The 26392-nt window shown below is 34.6% G+C and overlaps 1 protein-coding gene across 1 annotated transcript; it reads left to right on the top strand.

Moving 5' to 3' along the window:
• Nucleotides 1-3225: 3225 nt before the first annotated feature.
• LOC145683443 (glutamate receptor ionotropic, delta-1-like) lies at nt 3226-6403 on the top strand. Its single transcript, XM_081754782.1, has one exon. It carries the CDS (start codon nt 3309-3311, stop codon nt 5052-5054), a length of 1746 nt encoding a protein of 581 aa, XP_081610908.1. The 5' UTR covers nt 3226-3308; the 3' UTR covers nt 5055-6403.
• Nucleotides 6404-26392: the final 19989 nt, after the last annotated feature.

Raw genomic sequence — 26392 nt, 5'->3', positions numbered from 1 at the left:
TGCATCAACTACACAACAAAAGAATTTTTCAATGTTTCACAGGCTTACCAACTGTTGTCTTCTTGTTGAAATGTTAGGTATAAGTTAGGTTACATCTGCAGTCATGAGAAAGAGTAAGGTGCTCATCCATAGTATCATAAACCTCCATCAAAAAGATTAAATAATAACACAATCCTTCCAAACTTCAAATTTTGCCAACTCTTTTATCTATCCAAGGAAATGAGTGAAAGCTTCAAAGTTTTCAGAGCTCCCAGGATAGGTAATTTTTTTTATATATTTAATCATAATATCTGACATGCCAGCAACTTATACCTTCATTAGTATGTATATATTCTTTAAATTTTGAAATTGAAAAAAACACAAGTGGGAAGACCATGTGCACAATTGTGTACACTAGTTTTATATTTGATATTATAATTACTATATTTTACTTACTAATATAAATAGTTTTATTCTATATTATATTTAGTAATACAAAGATACTATATTATACATTAACATAATAAAAAAAAAAACTTATTTTCTTCAACATACACTGTTAGTTATTAGGTTACATTTTTTCCTGTATTAAATCATTCATACTTGCTTTAGATTGTTACAGCTAGAAACAAATTGTAATCTATGTGGAACAGATTTATTACATGATTTAAGTATCTATCTTAGGTGAAACAAACGAAAGCAACTATTATTTCCATCTTTCAGGCACAAAAATACATTATACTTTCTACACCTTACCCTACTTCTGCCTTTACACTTTTCTCGTCTACACCGGTTAGCTGTTGTCAGTCCTTTGACACTTTCTGGAAAATGATTAGGACAAGCAATTACGAAGTTCTTCAAACCCCATGGACAGGGTTTACCTCGCACATACTGTTTTAGAGATGTTTTTCCTGTGAAAGGTATCATCTGTTCATCAATAGAATATATTCTAGTACATGGAAGAGTTAGCATAACAGCCCTGATTTTTTCAAGCATAGGTTTTATTTTGCACAATTTATCCGTGTACTCATTAGTGTATTCCAGGTTATTGACGAGATGTAAATAATTTCGAAGTATAAAAAAGCGATTCTTACTTATAGAATCTGCAATTAGAGGTATTCTTGTACCGTACACCCTACTCCAATACAGTTTTATTCTTGATAAGCCAAGACAACCCATTAGAATGTGTGCACCGAACAGTCGTCTTATTTCTTCACTGTTTGTACCGAGGCTACTACCATGATCTTGCATATACCTAATATTCGTTTCGTCTGCAAACCTTTCGAATAAATCAGCGGTGAAATACTATTCCAATAATCCCTGGGCGTGGAATCATAACCCATAGCTGAACTTAAATCATTAGGCTCCTCATTAGGAATCTGTACTGCATGGAAAGATTTACGCCGCCATAGATTTCTACGAGTAGTAAGTGGCCCTGAAAAACACAAAAACAATACCTTATATTCAATTACTAAAACTATTTACAAAAAAAACCTTGGCAAAGAATTATATCACCCGTTTCAATATTTTTTTCTAAAAATTTGAAAAAAAAAATAGTTAAGATGTGTGAAGTCTCAGTAAAAATTCACAGTATTACTATACTGCATACCAATTGCATTTCTGAATATTTCAATCAACTATAGTCAAAACCAATAATGACTAAAGAATCATGTCTCTAGATTATTACACTATCCGGCGAAAGGAAGATATTTGTCTGGGTTCTATCAGTTAGGTACCATCCTGGTGTTTGTCTCGTATGAATAAGAAAATCCCAGAAAACCCTACTCATGATGGTTGGCGTGAAATGGCATTTAGACCGTCTCATCGAGTGCTCTCACTAGAAATACCATCCCGTATCGCTCGCACCAGAGGAAAGAACATCACAAACTATGCTGCGCGTGTCCACTGCTATGGGTTATAGTACTGTAAATGTTTTCAACATATCTCGAAAATTTTAAGTATCAGTTTACTTTTTGATGAAACACATAATAAAATGATTACTTTTGAACGTTAATTTTGAAACAGCATCTGCACATTAATTTCACATGAAAGCAAATTTACACAAACCTTGGTTTCCTTCATCAGGGGGAAAATCTTCCGTACATTCTAGCTGTTCATCATCATCATCATTAGAACTCGCACTCGATTCTTCATCAGGTAAGAAGTCAGGATCATCATCTACATCGTCAATATCTGAATCGTGTAGTAATTCCAAAATCTCATCTTGGTTTAGCTTTCCTGAAATAAAAAAGTTAGTAAGGTACAAGCAACTACACTTCATGCATAACAGTTCGATGTATATAATTTTATTTTACCATTACAATTTACTATATGTGTTGTAAGTTCTTTGTCAATCATTAGCACCAGAGAAAATTTCATACAAACTGTTAAAATGGTCAGGAAAAAAAGTTTCAAAATACGAAGGAATATAGATACATGAATGTAGTTTACTGAACTAATGTACACAAGTGTGCACGCACAAAAGTGCAACGTAATAGATCAGAAACATAAAATGTAATTAAACACGTAATTACATTAGAGTGATCGTTCATGTTTTAATTCTTCACCCTGAAATTTTCAAAGCAACAGACCAAAAATAAATATTTTTTAAAAATACTTACTTTTAGAGCCTTGAGAGACACTACATTTTCCTCCGTCCTCCATGGTAAACAACTGAACAATCGCAACTGTTGCCAGAACATCATATTTCTTACTTCTCCCCATACACACACGAATATGCACACGGGTGCGTTTCTTCAAAAAAGTAGCTCAAGTCCCTATAAAATTGTGTACACAAATGTGCACGCGGGGACCGAAGGGGATAATCCCCTACAAAAGTTTTAGATTTATCAAATTCCTAAATTTAAGGACGATGGAGTAATAGATTTCTTCCAAAATTGTGGATAATTGGTGGTAACCCTCCCAAAATCAAAAGATAATTGACTTTTAAGTCAGAGGCCATGATCCTTGACTCCAGGAACCGTAGACCCTATCTAGAATCCGGATAGTTTTAACGTTGGGAGTACTAGTATTATGTGACTCATGAGGCATACAGAATATTTGTAGTTTGTAACGAAAACTTAGAGAGTATCCACTTCTTTTCATTATTTGGTACGTATCGTATTTTGAATTCTGATGAATCATTGACTATAGCCCTATTTTGACTACAGCTTTTGTTTATTATGTATGTTGTTATTGTTATTAAATATGCCACTAATGAATGCTACATTTTTCTTTACAGGATGAATTTATTCTGTTACATCACATCTTTTACGATTCTTCATTTATTTAACATTCAACAAACGGGTGCCCTCTCTTTTCAAGGAAAAATGTCTACTGAAATTGAGGCTAAAATGCTATCCAGTGTAAATCAGCAAATTCCATCACCATTCCAAGACAAAATGTGCGTTATAGTGTATGGAAAGAAATATCTTCAAACGAATCACGGTATAATGTTGATTAACAATGTGACGTCTTTCAATCAAACTAAAAATTTGAACGAATTTATTGAATGGACTTTTCAAACTCAGTGTTACTACATGATTTCTTTTGACACAAAAGAATATGATAGTCTTCTCGAAGTAACGCAAAACTATTGTCCTGTGAAGACATTAATGTTCTTTGTGTCCCGCAACTTATCTGAATTGTGCTCATATGTGACACGATATGCACAAATGGTGTTAGGAAATAACTATTTTGGTATTTTACGGAACTCGGAGTATAATAACACTTTGAAGTTTGTTATATTGGAGCGGGGTAAATGTATTATTGTCGACTATTTCCATGAACCAAACGTACGTAGTAGACCAAATCTAATGGGTCAAACATTGACACTTAGCACTTTTGATTACCCTCCTTATACAGTCATAAAAGAAAATTTATATGATGGTATTGAAATGAAACTAATAGACACAGTTTCTCAAAAACTAAATTTTACATTACAGCTTCGCTTACAGCCAGAATTGCGATGGGGAGATATTCTCAAAAATGGTAGTAGCAACGGAGTATTGGGTGACGTTATGACAAAATCGGCTGATATTGCTATAGGAGCGTATTATGTTCGCTCTGAAGAAGCGGATAAAGTCGACTACACAAGTCCTCACAGTGTAATATGTGTTAACTTATTAGTACCTGGACCTAAAGAAATACCACCCGCTTTGCTTTTGATCTTACCATTCACATTTTATTTATGGATGTCAATAATTATAGGTATTTTCTTGTCCACCATTATTTTAAATTTATTGGCAAGAATTTACTCTAAAATATTTTTGAATCACCAAAACCCTCATGTCAGTATGCAAATTTGTTTTCTCCATGTTCTAAGTCTTGTAGTAAGCGTACCTGTAAAACCACCAATAATCCCATTATACTACATGATAATATGTATAACAATGTGTTTTTGGGTTCTTAATTCCAATTTTGGAAGCAGTTTAGTATCTTTGTTTACTGTGCCAATGTATTACCCACCGCTAAGGACAATTAATGATTTACTTTCAAGCGATATACATTGGGGCGCGGTTGACGATTATGTGTTTTCAATGTTAAACATAGAACATGACATGACAGCATTAAAACTAAGAGAAAAATTTCAAGCAGCAGATTCAGAATCAGAATTGAAAAGAAGACTGAAAATTGGAAAATTTTCTGTTTCTGTAGACTTCAGCCCATTATCAGAATACATATCTAATATTGAATATATTGATGAAGAATTGTTGGCTTCTCTGCATTTGCTGGAAGAGTGTTTATTTTCATTTGGAATTGTCATCATATTTCCCAAGAATTTTCATTTTACAGAACACATTGATGTAATTGTCCAGAAGCTTGTAGAATCTGGTTTAGTTGATTTTTGGGAAAGAGAAACAATACGTATTTATACACAGCAAGGTCACACTTTTGATAGAAAACATTATAACTCAGAACCGAAAGTAATTTCATTGTACCATCTGGAAGGAATATTTATTTTCCTATTTTGTGGAACGTTTGTGTCCTGCTTAGTATTTTGTTTTGAACTTGTCGTAAGTACCCAAAATATAGTAGCCAAAGTTAAACAAAAGTTAAGTAGTCAAATAAATTAAACACAATTTCAGGTTCATATCGACCATTATTGTTGGTACAGTAGAAATTAGTAGTATTTGTAAATAGTGTACTTTCTGTTTCCAGTCAAAGATATATTCTGTTATTAATTTTCTTTGATGAAGTAAATTATGGATCGAAATTATAATATGTGTTACTGATATTGTTTGAATTATGCAGGCATTGGATTTAGAAGTTTTAGTGACATTTAGATGAAGAAAAGATTCTGCGATTATATTACTGAAAAACTCAAATTTAAACCAGAACTCCAAAATAGTACTCTTTTATCAGCAATAATATATGCATATATACAGGGTGTCTCAAAAGTAATGGTGAAAAATGAAACAACAGATTCCTGGCACCAAAACAAGAAAGAAAAGCTTATATGACATATAGTCCGGAAGTGGACAGGGGCGGAGCTAGACAGCTTCTAATGTGGGGAGAAAGGAACTTCACACTTAGGGAAAGGAAGTTGCTTATTTACAAAACCGCATTGAAGATGAGTGTGAACAGTTTACGCAACACACCGGGAGTGATGAAATGCATCCGAAATTCACGATTATCACGTTGCATAGATGTGGCATACAGCACTTCGAACATCTTCTATAGGTACTTTTGTTGTTAGCACGTATGACCTACTAGTTTGTAATGCTATTCTGAGTAAGGTACTACGTTACTAATACAGTACGTCGTTGTGGATTTTGAGTGTTATTTCATTACATGACACAACTAGTTACACTTGTTTTTATTTCTACCCTCTCTCTGCAAGTTTCTATCCGGTATACCACTTTCCATTACCCCCTGAGATTATGCAACCATGTTAAGTAATCTTTGCTTTGATTCCCATTGTAGATGTGCGTGCAATTGTGCCATGGATAACACCTTTTTTCTGAATGATTTCCATCTTTACTGCACCGTTTCATTACCCCTGCTGTACGTACATTCGGTGAATTCCTAAATGACGTATGGAGAATCTCTGTCGCAGTTATGTAACATACGTTTAACATGTCAAGCTGAAATGATTTTTATGTCTTTCTGAACCCCCTTCTAGCTCCTATCATTATTCCGCTGGCAGGTATGAAGTTTCTTTCCCCCCACATTCGAAGGTGTCTAGCTCCGCCCCTATTCATTTCCGGACTATATGTCATATAAACATTTTTTGTTTTGTTTTGGTGCCAGGAATCTGTTGTTTCACTTTTCGCCATTACTTTTGGGACACCCTGTATATCATGTGCTAGTCATATTACGAATGAATGAATTTTTGATAGTTTTCTTTGAGGAAAAAAAAAAAAGAAGTTAAGTGTTTTGTCGTTAATGAACATAGTGAAATTGCTATCTTTCTGAAATTTTTGGGTGGGAAATTATATATGTAACGAATATACCAGTTTTGTAGAACTATATAAACTTTCAAATCATTAATAAAGCGCATGTGTGGTACAGATGCTCATTGACTTTGGCTCAGTATAAATGAATCAACCTATGTATTCTTCACAACGTTTGCGACAATTTTTAAGAGGGTGTTTCTTACCTGTGTCTGAGTAGTTCGGATGCGGAATATGTCTCCTGTATCAGAGAGGACTCGAGAAATCTGGAAAGTATTACTGAGAATATCTCACAAAATGATAAAGAAGGGATTTTATTTATAATAATAATATACTACATTACATGTTCAGGGTCGTAAAATATGTGATTAAAACTTTATTAGATATATTAGTACTAAATTTTCACTTAACACATTCTGCAACTGAACGATATATTTGACAGGTCTTCCACTTCTAAGGACGAGCTAGAAAGTAATTGTTATATTGTTTAAACTGTAGTAGGAGTTTCCAAAAGGTATAAATAAATTACTTTATCTGTTTTAAATTTAAATTTGCAAATATTTAAAAGCTATGTTTCTAATTTCTTTCCATCCTTTTTTTCCTTTTCTTAAGTGAAACAAGGTTGCCCTTTGTGATTATTGATAATTAACCGTTATTTGAATAATTGATCATTATTCTAATAATTAATCATTGTTTTTATAATTAATTGTTATTTAAATAATTAATAGTTATTTTAATAATTAATAGTTATTCTAATAATTAATTATTATTTAAATAATCATTAGTGTAATAATTAATCATTAGCCGAATAATTAATCGCCATTTTAATAATTGACCGTTATTCGAATAATTGATCGTTATTCTAATAAATAATTGTTAATTGGATTTTAGAATAATAAATATTTGAATAATTCAATTTTTGCATATTCGAATAATGAATTATTCAAATTTTAACAGCACAAATGAGACATGAATCTATATAACATAATACATGAATGAGATTTTAATCTCATGGACTTCCACCGAGATCGGAACCAGTGCCTACCGCGCCGAAGGTATGTATATTAACAATATAGCCAGAAAGGGAGCTCTTAGACAGTAGAGTACAACATTAAATAAATTGTTCTAGCAAAATTCTTTCTATTTTAGCAGTCCCCTCTTAAACGCTTTCGCTAATATTTGAATTTGTGGTGATTGAGGCTGGATGATATGCTTGTCTTCCTCCTTGCAACATTCCATCTAAATTTGGTGGTGGCAGGTCGTTTATCAAGCTGTCCAGATAGGGCAATTTATGGCTGTCGCGCCATGTGCACAGCGCTTGCACGTTCAATGGTGACAGGTGGGGCAGAACGAGAGACATTTTATCCAGAATGTCATATTGATTCATTTCTCCATGCTTTATGGATTTACTTTTTCAACCACTCTCGCCCTGTTTGAATAACTAATGCTAGACATAATATTGATTTAACAAGTCTTTCATCTCCTATTCGTTGTCTTGCCAACTCAATATTGATGATTAACAATTAGCCTCAGTATTCACAGTTCAAATCTTACTGAAATCCTTATTGGAAATGTTTTCTTAAAACTATGAATCCATTCCAATGGAAAAAGTATCACATGTTAATTGGTTTACTCCACAGCGTTGCCGACGATGTATTGCTGCCAATGGAGAACATTTTGTACATATTTCACGTTAGAAAATCAGTAACGTTACGAACATTTTTGTGACTTTAAAAATTATATTTTGTTTATTTGCTTCGAGTTATTAAAGTTCAAACAATGTAAAACCCTTGTTGAATATACAAATTCACTACATTACAACCAAATAATCTAAATTTCTTAAATATTCACTAAAAGCCATCAAATTCAAATATAAATAACATTTTTGTGTTAATCAATTCATTTCTTTAAAATAAAACAATAATTTACGGAATAATAAAAAAAAATGAATCAAAAGATTTCAATCTTGGCCAATAATTAGATTCTGGATCAGGGGCCACAACATTTTTGAACGCCTCACCCTAAATCGAGTTTTCGTATTTTTTACGGAACAAGCAAATCATATTAAGTTAAGTGATAGTTTTGGTTAATGAAATGCATTGGATTTTTTTGGTCAGAGTCCACAAAATTTTTGAACAGAACCTAAATCAAGTTTTCGTATTTTTTGAGGGATAAGCGCATCATATTGTGTTAAGTGATCGTTTTGGTTTGACTACACTATTGTGTAGTTCTCCAGATATAAGGCGTACAAGAAAAATTTTGATTGAATGAAATATGTTGGATTTTTTGGATCAGGGGCCACAAAATTTTTGAACGGCTCCTAAATCAAGTTTTCGTTTGTTTTTGTTTTTTAACGGAGTAAGCACATCATACTGAGTTAAGTGATAGTTTTGGTTTGGCTACACTATATATAGTTCTCCAGATATAAGGCTTACAAGAATATTTTTGCCTGAAATATATTGGATCTTTCGATGCAATGCCCGAGATTGGTAAAATACGTGTGTTGAAATGACATTGAATATTGTATCGAATATATAAGCGCTATCTTCATCCCAATAACAGTGCCATTAAGGCATGTCGTCATTATGAAGATAAATTTTGAACCCCTCTCTTACCTTAGGATGCGTCTATTAATCAAATTAAAATGATAAAATCCTAGCTCAAGGTAATTAGTAACTACGTTCCAAAATTCATTTCGAACTGTTCAAGGGTTTCCTCGAGATGCGACCACAGACAACAGGCAACGATCATTTCAATGTCAGGAAAGAAATTACAGACAATGTTCCCCTATCCGTCTTAAAATGGCAATGTTCAAAAACGCTGAGACTCGTATTCCCTTTTATTTAATGTGTTTATATACTCAGGGGTAAAAGTGGATCTGAAAAGGCAGGGGACGGATAACCTCACGCCGTCCCCTGTACCTATCTTTGCCTTTTTTAAAAAGTAGAGGGACACCATAGATATTTTTTGGAAGTGATGGAACGACATCCTGCGTTCTCCTCCACTTTTACCCCTGTATATACTGAGTTTAATCCTATTCACAACTTGACAGGCTTGTGAGATACTGCATTTTTTAACATAATTTTGAACCCCTCTATTCTCTTTAGGATAGCCTATTAATCAAAGTAACATGATGGAAATTTAGTTCAAGGTAAGGACAACTAGATCTAAAAACTAACTAACTCTATCGCCTATGGAACCCGGAGGTTCAATGCCGCGTTCACAAAAGCTTTCCACTGACTCCTATCCTTAGCCAATTGGATCCAGTTTCTACTTTGTATTCCAATCTCTGCCTGATCCATCTTAATATTGTCCTCCCATCTGCGCCTAGGTCTTCTTAATGGTTGTTTTCCGATTGGTCTTCCAGTCAAGACTTTGAAAGCGTTTCTACTTTCTTCCATTCTAGCTACATGACCCGCCAACCTAAGCCTCCTAGACTTGACGACCCTAACAATGTTGAGTAAACCGTATAAACTATGTAGTTCGTCGTTATGAAGTTTCCGCCATTCCCCATTCCCGTTCCTCTTGGATCCGAATATTCGTCTCAGGATCTTGTTCTCAAATACTTTCAGTCTATGTTCTTCCCTCAGAGTAAGCGACCATGTTTCGCAACCATACAAAACAACAGGCATGATTATCGTTTTGTATATTTTAAGCTTCAGATTGCTCGATAGAATTCGCGACGACAAGAGATTTTGAACCGAGTAGTAACACGAATTCCCTGCTTTTAGTCGACATTTAATTTCTTCGTGAATATGATTTTCTTCTGTTAATACTGATCCTAGATATTTGAAACTATCCACTTTATCAAAAGTATTATTTAATATTTTAACGCATCCATAATTTGTCGTATTACGGTCCCGACGCACTTCCGTGTATTTAGTTTTCTCTGGATTTACTTCTAAACCCATGTCCCTGCAAGCGTTTAATAAGATCTCTGCATTTCTTTCTATTGTTCTCTTATCATTCCCTATTAAATTTACATAATCAGCATATGCCATAACCTGGTGAATACCCTTCAACTCTAGGTTTTGGTTGCTATCTTTGATTTTCCTTATAGCGTATTCCAGAACAAAGTTAAATAATAGTGGCGACAACGCATCTCCTTGTTTCAGGCCATTCTCGACGAGCAAGGTCGGGGACAAAAATTTTATACCCGGACTTTACTTTGGGATTCATTTAAACATATCTTAATTAATCTAATTAGCTTTCTCGGTATTCCAAGTTCTGTAAGAACGTTGTATAATGTTTCCTAACCGAGTCGTACGTCTTTCTAAAATCAATAAATAGTTGATGTACCGGGGTATTGTATTCCCACTTTTTTTCGAGTATTTGGCGAATGGTAAATATTTGGTCGATAGTTGATTGATTTCGTCTAAATCCGCACCGATAATCTCCAATAATTTCATCTGCGTATGGAGTCAATCTTGCTAATAGAATATTTGAAAGGATTTTATAAGATGTTGACAGAAGAGAAATGCCTCGATAATTATTACAGTCAGTTTTGTCGCCTTTCTTGTGAATTGGAACAATGATTGATTTTTTCCACTCTTGTGTAATGAGAATGAGTTAGTGTTTCTTGAGATAAGGAGAATGAGTTTGTGTATCTTGTTCCACAATTTTTCGCCTCTAGCTAAAATTAACTCAGCCGAAATTTCATCTGCACCAGGAGATTTGTGTTTCTTTAATTTCTTTATAGCGGTTTCTACTTCTATTCGGTTGGGTTCTGGAATATACGGTTCTGCGGTGTGTATCTCCTTTTCTCCACGCACACTAGTTTTTGGTTGCGTGTTAAGTAAACCGTCAAAGAAATCTTTCCATCTATTTAAGATGCTATCCGTATCAGTGAGAACTGTACCATGAGATTTCTTTAATATTTTAATAGCCAATCTTGAATTCGCTGATCCCCTTATACATGTCCCGGATGTTTTTATTTTTACTATTATCTTCAAGTTCCTTAATTTTAGCTTTCAAAAAATTGCGTTTCTTTGTTCTAAAAGTTTTGGAAGTTTCCCGCCTGATATCTGCGAAATTTTGTGTAGTTATTTCATTCGGATTTTGTAGCCAGCGTAATTTTGCCTGTTTTCTCTTCTCATGGTTTGTTCCTACGTATTTCTGCGTGTTCCAATTTTTCTTTTGCTGAAATTTTAACGCCATCTCTAATTTCAATACAGGTATGGTATCCTCAACACTAGTGCACTCCGAATCTTCTAAAACCGAGAATCTATTCGAAACTTCAATCTGGTATTCCTCTCTTACCTGAATCTCTTCTAATTTCTTTAAATTAGATCTCTCCGTTTTCGGACATTGAATATTACCTTTATTCAACGATAATCTCTCACGTATTATCGCTGCTACCAGGTAGTGATCAGTGTCACAATCAGCCCCTCTAAACGACCGGACATCAATTATGCTAGATTGCCTTCTTCTATCTACTAAAACGTGGTCAATTTGATTATGTGTTTTTCCGTCTGGTGATGTCCAAGTGTATTTATGAACGTCGCGATGTGGGAATTTTGTACTTTTCACGATTAGGTTGTTGGACAACTAGATCTACGTTTGAAAATTAATTTTAAATGATTCAACCACTTCCTTGTAATACGTATAAAAAACATGATTAAATGCCATAGGGCAGGTATTATAGTGAATGGAGGGAAACTAATTGATTTTTATAAAAATAATACAAAATGTGGTTTTATTGCATAAGCGTACATAATGTATGACCGTCACCAAAGAGTCAAGAAGGAAATGAACAACATTTTAAAACAATTTGAGAATATGGAGAAGATAATAAATAATGTTTCGGTTTACACGGGGTTACATATTCTCGTTTTTATGTTAAGACTGCCATATGCATATTTCATTATAATAACGGACCGAGTTCATGGTTGCGTACTTACACTTGACTGAAATCCATGATCAGGCATAGTCAATTGACAGCTGAGTCTGCACACCACTATCGCGTTTGGTTTTAATAACTTAAATGGAAATAATCCCACGTCTGCACACCACTATCATTAAGATTGTAGAAGGGCCTAGGACAAATCTGCCAATTACCAAATGCGCCAATCGTGAAAATGGACAAATCTGCCAATGGACAAATCCGCCAATGGACAAATCTGCCAATTGACAAATCTGCCAATTACCAAATCTGCCAATTACCAAATGTGCCAAACGCAAAAATGACCAAATGCGCCAATTGTGAAAATGGACAAATCTGCCAATTACCAAATCTGCCAATTACCAAATGCGCCAAACGCGAAAATGACCAAATGCGCCAATTGTGAAAATGGACAAATCAGCCAATTGACAAATCTGCCAATTGACAAATCTGCCAATTACCAAATGCGCCAATCGCGAAAATGACCAAATGCGCCAATCGTGAGAATGGACAGATCTGCCAATGGACAAATCTGCCAATGGACAAATCTGCCAATTGACAAATCCGCCAATTACCAAATCCGCCAATTACCAAATCCGCCAATTACCAAATCCGCCAATTACCAAATCTGCCAATGGACAAATCTGCCAACGGATAAGTCACCGAACTATCATTTTATTTTAGATGTATTCTTCAATCATCATCCCACAATATTACGAAAAAGAAGAAGAATTATTTATGAAAGAAAGCGGAAAAGGGTATTTTAATTTTGATGTGTTTTACTTTAATTAATTCGCAATTATGTTTCAAAATGAATGTTTACTGATGTTGGTTGTTGGAGTTTAGTATCCCATTGCTGTACATAGGTTATATGAGACGTGACGTAACGCGATTGAATTTTAATGCCCTCTTACTGGGAATCGAACCCGAAAAGACTAATGTTTGTTGTAATTATTCGATAGCCAACAAATAATTTTCAGAGTAAGTTTCTCTTTATGTAGTTAATACGTTTAAAGTGGATTGAATATGATCCAAGATTAGTTCATATAAAAGGAAAATTAGTATAATTGAGTTCACTTCGCATCTATTAGTAAATACACATTAGTAACTGGTGTTTTGTAACTTGTATGCTTAGTGATTTTGTAATAATTTTGTGATCCTGATTACAGATTTCTAAAGTGAAAAATATTAACTGTTAACAATCGGATTGTACGTTTTGTTACTTGATTTCTCTTAACACTGACACACATATTTCCAAGAATGAAACGCGTAGTTCTAACAGTCTTCCAATGACGAGACATATATCATTCCATTGATAATATTGAGGTAAAAAAATGTTATACATGCGTGTAGAAACCCATGTAAACTTTTCTAGAACATGTAGTAAAATATCGTATTCGTAGATATGAACATTGATGCTCTGTTACAGCTACTTACTGATATAAAAGTGAAATTGAATTATATCGTCATTAACCATGCACACTGATCTTGGAATTGGCCTCCCTGGATGTAGATATCTTTATTCGAATTTGTGACAAGGATATACACATATTTCAATACCTCCCCAAAATTATACAGAAGTCGTCGTCGCTGTCATTAAGATCTTTATTGCACCAATTCTAAGACTACATTACTCAGTTAATGAGATATAGTCCACACTGTTGATTGATTTTCTTCCTTTAAAAATAACATTGTCAAACACATTATATATGTATAAATCGATAAATCACGTCGAACCAAATAAAATGAGATGCTCGAATACAAGTTTAGTTTATATATATAAAAAAAATATGCTGCACTAACAACTGTATCTTTTGTTGTCAATAATCAGTGACAGCTTTCATTCATTGTCCTGGCAGTAGTGAACTAGCAGAGTTTCCTTGTCTTTTCGTACTTTTTCGAACATGATAGTTGTAATCGTAGGTAATAACAATCAAGTTAATTAAAAAGTCTTGGTAATAAGTATTTTCAAATTGGTTAAAATGAATACGAACCTGTTTTCGGGACGGGTAATTTGAATAGGGATATCAAAATATAAGCCTTCACTTTAGATTTTTTAAAAGAATTTCACAAAAGTGTTTACTTAAAATATTAACTTTACTTATTATTTACAAGGCTATGAAAAAATATTTCTTCACATTCTTTCAAATATTCACAACTTTCACAATTACAAATTAGAATTTCTCACTAAGTACTTGATCGTACAAAATAGAAATACCAAAATTTATAGTTGTAAAACAATTTCTTCTGTTATAACTTTCGGTTTTAAATTTCACGACTGTAAATCAGGTCAAGAGGACAAAAGTTACTTGTAATATGGGCAAAGTTCCTACAATCTAGAACCCCGCAAACCTGACTCTTAATAAATTATATAGAAAAAAACTATATATTCTAAACGTTCTAAATAGAGTACTCAAAAAAGATTTCAAGATACGTGTTTGCAAACAAGTCATGATTATATTAACGATGTTATTATTGCTAAAATAATTGCGTTTCTTCTTACTTTCCTTATCCATTTTCTGTTAAAGATTATAGATTCTTGTTCAAGACTTTTTATTATTAACTTTTACCGACTGTATTTTTCTACTTATAATAAGGAATACATATATTGGTTTATTTCGAAAATGTAAAAAAGAAGCAGACATCCGCTTAATGAATTAGGTCAGCCATAGACAGGGCTGCTCGTATATTTCATGGTCTTTCACACAAATTCTATGCGAGGTCCAACCAAACTTGTGAAATCTCCATCCCCGTAAAGGTCGTCAGCACAGTTGCAACTTCGTTTTTGTTGAAATAGTCAAGTAACAATATTTATATGGTTCAAGTCCTTTTTCTTTATTATTTCTTCTACTACTTTTAAATCTGAAAATTGAAAGAGCTTTTGTGTAAAGTGTATCCCTCTCATAGTGGGCTACTTACATGATGATGCACCACAGGCACTTCGTCGGTAACTTCAAACTTGAAATACTCATAACGGAATAAATTGAGTTGAGTTGATTTTAGTTTAGCGTCCCTTTCAGCATCGAGGCTATATGAGACGTGGACCTACTGATTAACGTGGAATCCGAACCACATGAGCTCCCGCCGGGAATCGAACTCGGGTCTCCCACGCCAAAGGCGCGTACGCTAACCGCTTAGCCACGGAGGAGCTCTCATAACGGAATAAACAAAATAAACAAAGAAAAGAAATAAACTGGCTCCCCAAAGACCCGCTTTTCCACAATATTAGCCACGGTTACCCCCTTTGCGGTCATATTAGTAAAGAAACGCAGTTTGTCCTTTACAAGATAATATTTCCACTACATACATTTACAGTCTTTTTAAAATTAAATAATATACAATAAGCCAATACATTACTCACATATTTATCTTCGTATTCTCTTGTATTTCTTTCATTATAATATATTCATGGGCATATATAGATTGATCCTTTGGAACAAATGCTATAACTTCAATAAAAGTATCACAAATTGCCTACTTATAATACAGCATATATAAAGTGTGTAAGTGTTATTCTCATACATACAATTTTTACTTTATGGTTTTTCAATGAATAGGTTAGGTTCTCTAAAATAACGATGTGTATGACATGTTCCCTTTTCTGTACTTATAAATTTATTTATACAAAACTTAACATTTCGACTCATATTTCTTTGATTTACTAACTAGTTATATATTTTTCATTATTCATTTCGATAACCTGAGAATAGTTGTAAACTATAAATTTATAAAGTAAGTAGTCATAACTTCGAAATCAACATGTTTTTTTCTTCCATTTCTCATTCAGTCACTTTCTTTTAGAAAAAATGTACTGTGTCTTTTTTACAATTGCAAACGTAATATAGAGTCACAATGATACAATTTAATGGCATATAAATATTATAATGTCTTAGGAATGTTCGTTAAAATGACATACATTAAAGCTTATACATACCAAGTTTTTGATAAAGTTATTACAACCCATTATGTATCAATAGTGGCATCTTAGGAAGAAGGGCAATGCATTATACGACATTACATTAGTTGAATCGCTTTTGGCGTTCTTTTAGGTACCTCATTGCAACCACAACCTTGAGCTACACCACGAGATGTAGAAAGAGTAGAAACAACATTCTAGATAAGTGTGTTAAGTCTGGTGAAGATACTATTATAGTATTGAAACTTTACATTTTATACAGTGTTTTTATTAAAAAGTGCTGTACCTTGTCATGACAATTGAGTTAAATATAAAATTTGTTTACAAGGTCTACAGGTGGTTTATTTAACGTTAGAAATATTCTTTGAACATATCGTTGTGCATGTTAAGGAGATGCAAAGAATTTTCACCTATACAAAATTAAACATCACTTTCATTATTGCTTACAGTAACTGTTTACATATACTTAATTTTCAACTCTTTTCATCTCTGAAGCAAAAACAGATAATTTTTCCAGATATATTTATTTCCATTCTACAGAAAGTAATTTATTACTTGAATTATTAAAGGTAAACTAAAATATTGCTCTGAATTTTACCACTATTTTACGTATTTATTTATAGACCATTTTCGTGGGTAATGATGTATATAGTTATTCGCTGTAAGTCGTAAGTAAGACACGTGCGGATAACCATAATTGATAGGACGATCACTACCAACTTCATTGGAACATGTGTGGGCCCATGTGAACGCACCAACAGTAACCAATCTACTATTGAATCGCACGTTTATGTTCTTTTCCTACGATTTTTCTCCATCTGTTCATCGCTTACAGGATCTTCGTCATTGACTAGGTACATGGAGGACGCTGATATTTCGATAATATTGTCGTTTTACCCTTTAACACAATGGCGACTATTGAGTGTGTATGAATTTCGCATATAGGATGAATACCAAAATTTTACTATAGGGCATTAAGCTACATATCTCACACATCTGTTGTTCCGCTATGGGTGCTTTCATCCTCAATTGTCATCTCTATAAATATTTGAACAACTTTTTGCGATTTCATCTTCGAGGAGGATAACACACTTTCATAACATGAATCAGGTGTATTCTAGTCACTTTATACACCTTCTACTCTCGTTTGATAACCTACCCTTGGTTCATCAAACATAGCCCTAGCATGCGATTCTGACAGACACATGATTATGACAGCATTTCCTACGATCACCGCCTAGCTACTTTAAGACTATATACCTGCTCAAATATCAGTTTGTATTTGTACTGGAAGGTGATATTAACATGAGTACTATGCGTTTTTTTACAGCCTTTATAACGTATGTCTGATGCGAGCAAGTGATGCAGTCATGAACACCAAGTTTCCCTTCTTCTTTTGAGCAAGCTTTCGTATAGATGAATGAATTCTTATTCTATGTATTTATCTTGAATGGGGGCAGACATCAAAGGGTATAAGAGTTAAAATGGTCTAAAGCAAATATTGTAATCCTCGGAGTGTATAAGAGTTAAAATGGTCCTAAACTAATATTGTAATCTTCTGAAAGTCCTTTTTGCACATTTATCTACAATATCTATAAACCCTCCCTTTGAGCCTTCGCGTTAATCTGGTCGCTAGTACGTGAACATTTTGTATAAGGGGTCCCGGCCTTGATTCCTGGTAAGAGATACTTTGTGATTTGGACTGTCCGTTACATTTCTGTTTGTCACTAACGTGTATGCTTAAGTTGAATTGCAACCAAAAAAGATGACTACACAGTCGGGTGTCGCTGTTGCAACTAATTAAAGGAAATTAAGCTGCTATAGTGGCTGGTGGGTGGGTTTTTGGTGTATGGGTCCGAGGTTTCATCCGCAGTGGAGATTCTCTGTGATTTTAACTGTCCTCGATCTTTCTGTGTCCGTGTCTCTGTCATGTCTCATTCAGTACAATTAGAATCAAAAGATAATTACAGAGAATATTGTCTCAGTTGGGGCGAGTTAAGAGACTGACAGCTGCTCAGGAAATGCGTATTGCACATTTAAGTCGGCCATACATTGATGTATTTTTCGGTCGTAACCATAAAATTTCATACGCTAGTCTTGTTAGCAGCTGTCAATACGTTAGTGTATGGGACCTGGCGTAAGTTTACGTAACGAATTTTTATACGCTGGAAAAGTCTGTCTGCTTTTAACTTCGAGCGTAAATACGGCGTGTAAAAACGGCTCAGATGAAAATTTTCAAGCAGCAGGTGGTCTCTTGCCCTTTCCAAGCCTTCTCCCCGTTCTGGTTTTATTGTTTTCAGAAGAGAAAACCTGTTCTTGTGTTGTCCTCTCGGATCGTTGCTGAGGTTTGCTGGCAGACTCACCAGAAATCATCATTCCAATCTAGTTTCAGTCTTTCTATACAATACATGATTTCAGCTAAATTAATATTTTCTATTGCACAAAACGAGATATTAATTCCTAATTGAAATTCATAATTAATTTTCAGTACATAGAGAAAAAGCTATTTAAATCCAATACTTCCTAATCAGAATTCGCAAATGATGAGAACTCCTCCGTGGCTATATGGTCAGCGTACGCTTCTCTGGCGCGGGACATCCTGTTCGATTCTCGGCAGGAGCTCATGCAGTTGGGATCCCACTTCTCATATAGCCTCGCTGTTTAAGAGGTCGCTAAATTGAAACCCAATCCAAGATGATGTCTTTCGACTACGAATTTAACATTAAATTTAGTATTTGCATATTAGTCCCCCCCCCCACACACACACACAGAGGTCGAGATGGTTATAAAGATGAAGTCACACCTTTAGAATTGCTCATGTTCTGATATTAAAAAGAGAAGTATAACATGACTTTTAATAGGGTGTGACCAATTCTCGGCAAACTGAGATTGTCGCGCTATTTATAAAAGAGAGAGAAAGCAAGAGAAGGGAAAGAAGGAAGGTTAGAGCAACCAACAGCAATGTTACTTCCAGATATACTTTCGGGCACTTGGTTCTCTCAGTCGAATATGAATAAAAATGTCCCCAGTAGCAAAGATAAATTACATTTCACTCTTGTGAAGAACACTTCACCAAACAATGTCCAAGTGCAGCTTTCTGATAGTTTGTTTTGTCCCACGCTACCCATACAATACTTTTAGAAGAAATCATCACCAGTATAGAGGCTAGAGGTACCTACTAGGTATATTTAAGATAAAAAGTAGTAATCCTGAGCTTCAACAAGATACTATCTCGATATCTGCCTGATAAAACTGAGCAAAAATTTGCGTTTGAGTATCGAAATTCGCTTAAAAGTTTTTTGCTATTTCGACCACCTGCTGCTTATTATTTTAAGTACCTTCTCAATCTTACAAGAACTTGTAGCAAAATGGGTTCAGAAAGTCACTATTCTTTTTCTCGTGACTTTACTCGTGAAAAAGAAAATGTGATAAACCACAATACATAGCCTAATGCTTCTTTCTTTGTGTATTATTTCAAACCTCAGAATGTACACATATTTAAGTTTAATAGACCTAATAATTCTATTTCTCTATTAATGCTCACATACTAAGTATAAATAGAAGAATCATTGTACCGCTTGTTTTAGTGTGCTTGCTTTCCATTGATAAAAGTTCTAGTTCAATCCAGGATAACAGCTATGTTGAATATTTTTCAACATTTTATTATATCTCGTCATGATGGGGACTGTACCACCACTTACTTGAAAACTTATGTAGGTTTAAAACAGAACATACCTAACATCAAAATTTAAATGACACCCATTTGCAGGAAATAGGAATACACTCATAATAGTTCATGTTAACTTGTAGTATTCCGTTAAAGCATTTCTCAACCTTTGTGGTATGGTTACTATCAATCTTTCCCAGATAAACGTTAACTTAAGGTATATTACCACAAAATATTAAATAACAATGAATACCTGACACTTAAATAATTTATTTCCTGAACAACTCAATCGTTTTACTGAGCTCCTACGTCACTAAACGGTTAGCGTACGTGTCTTTGGCGTGGAAGATCCGAGTTCGCTTCCCGGTGAGAGTCATGTGGTTCGGATTCCACGTTAATCAGTAGGTCTCATATCATATAGCCTCGCTGCTGAAAGGGACGTTAAACTCAAAATCAACTCAAGTTATATCGCTTTACTATGTTTGTAAGTAGCATGTCCATCACTGTCAGGAGAATTGATATAATAATTGACGCAACTTCCTACTTAATAGTGTGTTATTTTAGTGGTATTTTAACTACTAGAGCTTCGAAATTAATTGATATTTAATTGTTTTCAGTTTCGTATAACATACAAGTTTGTTTACATTTTTCTTTATTACTGTGCTTAGTGAGTAATTAGATTTGAATCAAATTAAGTACAGCAAACAGAGCTTTTGAAGAAAGGGGATATTACAACTGGATTTTCAATAATTACATAGGAATATACTTTTAATGAAAATATTCCTGTTGTCTCGTTAAGTTATTTGATATGTTTCATATCAAATCTAACTCAAAATTAAAATAAGGTTTATTTGCACTCACAGTAAAGGAAAAATATATTTGACGAACAGTATCACTGGCACGTACATATTTCATACCAAGGTTGTTCGGTCGGTAATAACGCCAGAAGCAAACATATTTTACAAGAGGGAATCATATCATCTTCCATGATCTCAATATAAATGAATCGGTCGCTCATAGGACAGATAACAGTTCCTGTCGCTAATAGGACTGTCGCTTCTGGGACTAATTCACAAGGAATTCAAAACTTGACTTCTTGCAAAGGGCTTTGTTTCGAAAAAGAGCTGAGATAAGTATCACATCTAATTACGTAGATTATTTTCAAAAGATGTAATGATCATAATGCCGTTTACAGCAATTTGGGTGGCGTGTTGTTTGCAACGGTGTTGTTTGCCACGACTCGATTTTCGAGTTGTTTGCCACGAAGTATTTGCATTCCGATCTTATCATATCTTATTATCGTGAAAATTTACACACATCTAGAGTAAGAGGAAGGGTTGCCAGGCACCTCTGTTTTTGATCCTCTGGAACAAGTGGTAAATGTTCTCGCCTTTGGGATGAGATAGGTCTCATTAGAGTCGCTGTTGAAAGAGACTCAAAACAAACATCAAACAAGAGACATTAAACTCAAAACAAATGAACACAGAACATCATTAATATCACAATAACTTAATAAATTGATATAATTGCATTTTCTCTTCTAACGGAGTTTTAATATTATCTCCTATTGTATAATTTTCTGTTTTCAATTTCAATTACGCCCTACCACTGGTGCAAATCCCAGGGGGGATGAGGGGGACATGTCCCCTCCAATCTTGGAACTGAGGGGGACTGTCCCCCCCAATAATCTGACAAAAAGTGCTTTTTGGGAAAGTGTGATGATTTGTGTCTGACTTCCACAAAGGAATGTAAGATGAAATTGATTTCTCTTGGCTTTTCCATTTTTTAAAAAAGAATCGTATTCTGTAGTATTTCAAACAGAACTTCGTGCTGTAGTGCGTTTAATAGTCTCATCAATATGTATTAATACCACTTCCGCTATTTGGGCACAAATTGCAATAAATGCCAGAGGAGGATATGCCTCTCTCCTCATGCTGGAAAGTTGTCTCAGCTGTAGGCACGGGCACAAATTCCGGGGAAATGGGGAGACATGTCCCCCCAACATAGGAACTAGAGACTCTCTTAATAATCCGATTTGAAAAGTGTTTTTTGCAGATAAGTGTGATGATTTGTGTCCGACTGCCACAAAGGAAAGTGAAATGAAGTTTGTTTCTCTTGGCTTTTCCATTTTTAATGAAAATGAAGGCGTGCAACTGTGTGTGACGTAACCTGATATGAAATCTTATCTCCTCCTTTCCCCTAGGCCCTAGCACGGGAAGAGTATAGACTATCCAATGCCAGTAGAACTCATCTTTTCAGTAAATGCGTATTTAATCTATTTGTAGTATCAGCCTAGGCATCTGCTCATGCTTCGTAAGCTAACTACCTTTGTAGCCTATGGAACCCGGAGGTTCAATGCCGCGTTCACAAAAGCTCTCCACTGACTTCTATCCTTAACCAACTGGATCCAGTTTCTACTTTGTATTCCTATTTTTACGAGATCCATCTTAATATTGTCTTCCCATCTGCGACTGGGTCTTCCTAATAGTCGTTTTCCGATTTGTCTTACCGCTAACACTTTGAAAGCGTTCCTACTTTCTTCCATCCTGGCTATATGTCCTGCCCACCTAAGCCTCTTAGACTTGATGACCCTAACTATGTTTGATAAGCAGTATAATTTACGTAGTTCCTCGTTATCAAGTTTCCGCCATTTCCCATTCCCATTCCTCTTGGGTCCGAATATTCGTCTGAGCATTTTGTTCTCAGATACTTTACGTCTATGTTCTTCTCTCAGAATAAGCGACCATTCCTCAACAGAATTCGCGACGACAAGAGATTTTGAACTGAATAATAACACGAATTTCCTGCTTTTAGTCGACATTTAATTTCTTCGTGAATAGGATTTTCGTCTGTTAATATTGATCCTAGATATTTTAAAGTATCCACTCTATCAAAAGTATTATTTAAAATTTTAACGCATTCATAATTTCCCGTATTACGGTCCCGACGCACTTTCATGTATTTAGTTTTCTCTGCATTTACTTCTAAACCCTTGTCCCTGCAAGCGTTTAATAAGATCTCTGCATTTCTTTCTATTGTTCTCCTACCATCTATTAAATTTACATCATAAGCGTACGCATAACCTGGTGAACACCGTTCAGCTCTAGGCCCTGGTTGCTATCTTTGATTTTCCTTGTAGCGTATTCCAGGACAAAGTTGAATAATAATGGCGACAACGCATCTCCTTGTTTCAGGCCATTCTCGACGTGAAAGCTCGTGGCCAAAAATTTTTCTACCCGGACTTTATTTTGGGATTTATTTAAACATTCTTTAATTGATCTAATTAGCTTTTCCGGCATTCCAAATTCTGTAAGAACGTTGTACAATGTTTCTCTCCTAACCGAGTCGTAAGCCTTTCTAAAATCAATAAATAGTTGATGTACCGGGCTACTGTATTCCCACTTCTTTTCGAGTATTTGGCGAATGGTAAATATTTGGTCGATAGTTGATCGATTTCTTCTAAATCCACACTGATAATCTCCAATAATTTCATCTGCGTATGGGGTCAATCTTGCTAATAGAAAGTTCGAAAGGATTTGATAGGATGTTGACAGAAGAGAGATGCCTCGATAATTATTACAGTCAGTTTTGTCGCCTTTCTTGTGGATTGAAACAATGATTGATTCTTTCCACTCTTGTGGCAATTCTTCCTTGTTGTAGATAAGGAGAATGAGTTTGTGTATCTTGTTCCACAATTTTTCGCCTCCAGCTAAAATTAACTCAGCCGGAATTTCGTTTACACCCGGAGATTTGTGTTTCTTTAATTTCTTTATAGCGATTTCTACTTCTATTCGGTTGAGTTCTGGAATATACGGTTCTGCTGTGAGTATCTCCCTTTCTCCACGCACATTTGTTTTTGACTGGGTGTTAAGCAAATCGTCAAAGAAATCTTTCCATCTATTTAAAATGCTATCTGTATCAGTGAAAACTGTTCCATCAACTTTCTTTAATATATAAGCACGAGGTTGATAGCCTTCCTTAAATCCGTTGATCCCTTTATACATGTCTCGAATGTTTTTATTTTTACTATTATTTTCAAGTTCTTAAATTTTAGCTTTCAAAAAATCGCGTTTCTTTGTTTGGAAGTTTCCCGCCTGATATCGACGAAATTTTGTGTAGTTATTTCATTCGGATTTTTTAGCCAACATAATTTTGCCTGTTTTCTCTTCTCTGCTAGATCGAACCATGGTTTGTTCCTACGTATTTCCGTGTACCAATTTTACTTTTGAGAGAGGATGCTTCGTAAGCAAAGAAAAGAATTCAATTGCTGGAATATTTTTCTCCATAATCTTAAGGTTACATCTGTTAACTAAAGAGTATAAGACATGCGTTAGATTTCTATAACGATTCATGTAGTGTTATTGAGATTATCATCATTTTGCTCAAACAGTATTGTTGCGTCATACATAATTGATATTCTTTCTTCATAGTTTTGGGGAAGTCATTTATATTATTATATTATTATAAAACAATTTTAACGTTGATCTTTGTGGATGCCTAATTAGAAATATACCAATTATAAATATGCGTGTATTCAGATTTCAGAATGTGTTCACGGCAGTGATTTGTAATACTGATATGTACAACTACTTCACCTACATTGCCTAATATATAATATACTCCACAACAGTTGATCAGATTCATCTACCGTAATATGAGTTTCATCTCCCTTCTCTAGAATAAGGCGTACTTAGTATTTTGTTTCGAGGGGCTATGCCCAACACAAGGAAGGAAGTGGGAGTGCAATTGCCCATCTGAGTTTGAGAATTAAATATATTTTAATTTATGCATAAATTGAAGTTATAGTGGCAAGAATTGCAGACCGATAAATCCTATATATGATATGATACAAAAACTTATGAGTGAATCTAACCCTTTATTCTATTCATACAAGAAAAAGGAAGCATCCTCTTGGCCTTCCTAACTTCCTTGACTAATTATTCCCCCGTTTTGATTTTCTTTAATTCAAATAAATTAATTTCTCTAATTTTTAATTCTTTCTTTAATTTTTCCTTCTTTTAAAAATAACTAAACGATATATTTTTTCCTTTATTATAATAACTAAAGTCCTGTCATGTTGATACCCGCGCAAGTTGGTGTGGAACAGCAGTTTCGCTTATCAACTCCTCTTAGTTTTGATGTTAGTGATGGCGGCTGACTTGAATCACAACTGACAACGGTCGATAAAGTATGATAGGCGAAATGAAAGAAAGTAACGTCCAGAAAAAGAAACAGAAAAGTAGAAAGGACGAAAGAAAAAAACAAAAGGACGCAGTTCTTACGTGGAATGAAATTTGATAAATACAGTATTATTTGTGAACAAAGAGCATAAGAAAATGGAAAGTCAATTGCATTCTTAGAAATGGTAAGAAGGATTATTGTTGTACGTGGAATGCGAAAAACTAACAAATTTATTTCGGGGGGGGGGGGGACTTGAACTTGATAGCCTCCTAAATACGCCACTGAAGACAATTCTGGTCCTCTGATCCTTCACAGCATTGTTTTTCAACTTCATAAATATTTTGAACATCGCTTATATATATATATATATATATATATATATATATATATATATATATATATATATATATATATATATATATATATATATATACATATATATGAACGGTCTTACTCGTCCCCCCCCCCCAATGTTGAAGACAGATTTGCGCCGATGCGTCCTACCCTTATGCCGTGTAAGCTAAAGGATATGGTAATGATAAGAATGAATGAAAAATAGTGTAATGAAGAAAATGGGAGGAAGAAGAACCCCGAGAAACCTCAGACACACTGTGTTTGTCCACCACAAAATCCACTTCGCGCGAGGAAATTCTGAAGTTCAGGAAACACAAATATAACATCAATTTATAATTTTTATTGTGAAGATCCGAGAAAGTAGCTGCACAGAGACTGACTTATATACTTGTTTCTCTTTGACAAAATTACAACTGAAGTCATCATAGTAGATTGTAATTAATTTCTTGATTGTGACACTGTCATCCAAAGTGTTTACTCTGAGAATTGCTTGAAAAGTCAAGTAAATATATCTCATTTCTGTACACCGAGAATCCACTGTACGATTACATCAAAATGCCAATATTTTAAATTGTTCTTCTCTGATTTCTTCTCGGAGTGGTTCAGTATCAAATGCGGGATTCAATTTCTTACATTGATATGATCTAGATTTTATCCTCAAACGTCCGGAAGAATTAATGGTTGTAACTTAGAGAAATGTAACCTACCCGTTTCTTCTGCCATAGGTTTTATAGTCTTAAATCGTACACAGGGCTCCCTTGTGGCTATGTGGATAGCGTACGCGCCTTTGGTAAGGGAGACCCGGGTTCGATTACCGGCGGAAACTCATGTGTATCGGAAACTATGTTAAGTTGTAGGCCCAAGGCTCATAGTCTTCTGCTGAATGGGATGCTTAACTCAAATCCACTCCAATTCGTGTACATTCCATCTTGTTTCAGAAATGCTATAGAGGGATTGCCGATCCTTGTATTTTAATAATCTCTGTGGGACAGATTTGATTTTCAGTCTTATCGTCCCGT

This window comes from Thermobia domestica, chromosome 4 (genome assembly GCF_964235325.1).
Source record: "Thermobia domestica chromosome 4, izTheDome1.hap1.1, whole genome shotgun sequence".
In the NCBI taxonomy this organism is placed as follows: domain Eukaryota; kingdom Metazoa; phylum Arthropoda; class Insecta; order Zygentoma; family Lepismatidae; genus Thermobia; species Thermobia domestica.
Note: the sequence above shows the minus strand (reverse complement) of the source record. Positions and strands in the feature narration are given on the sequence as shown.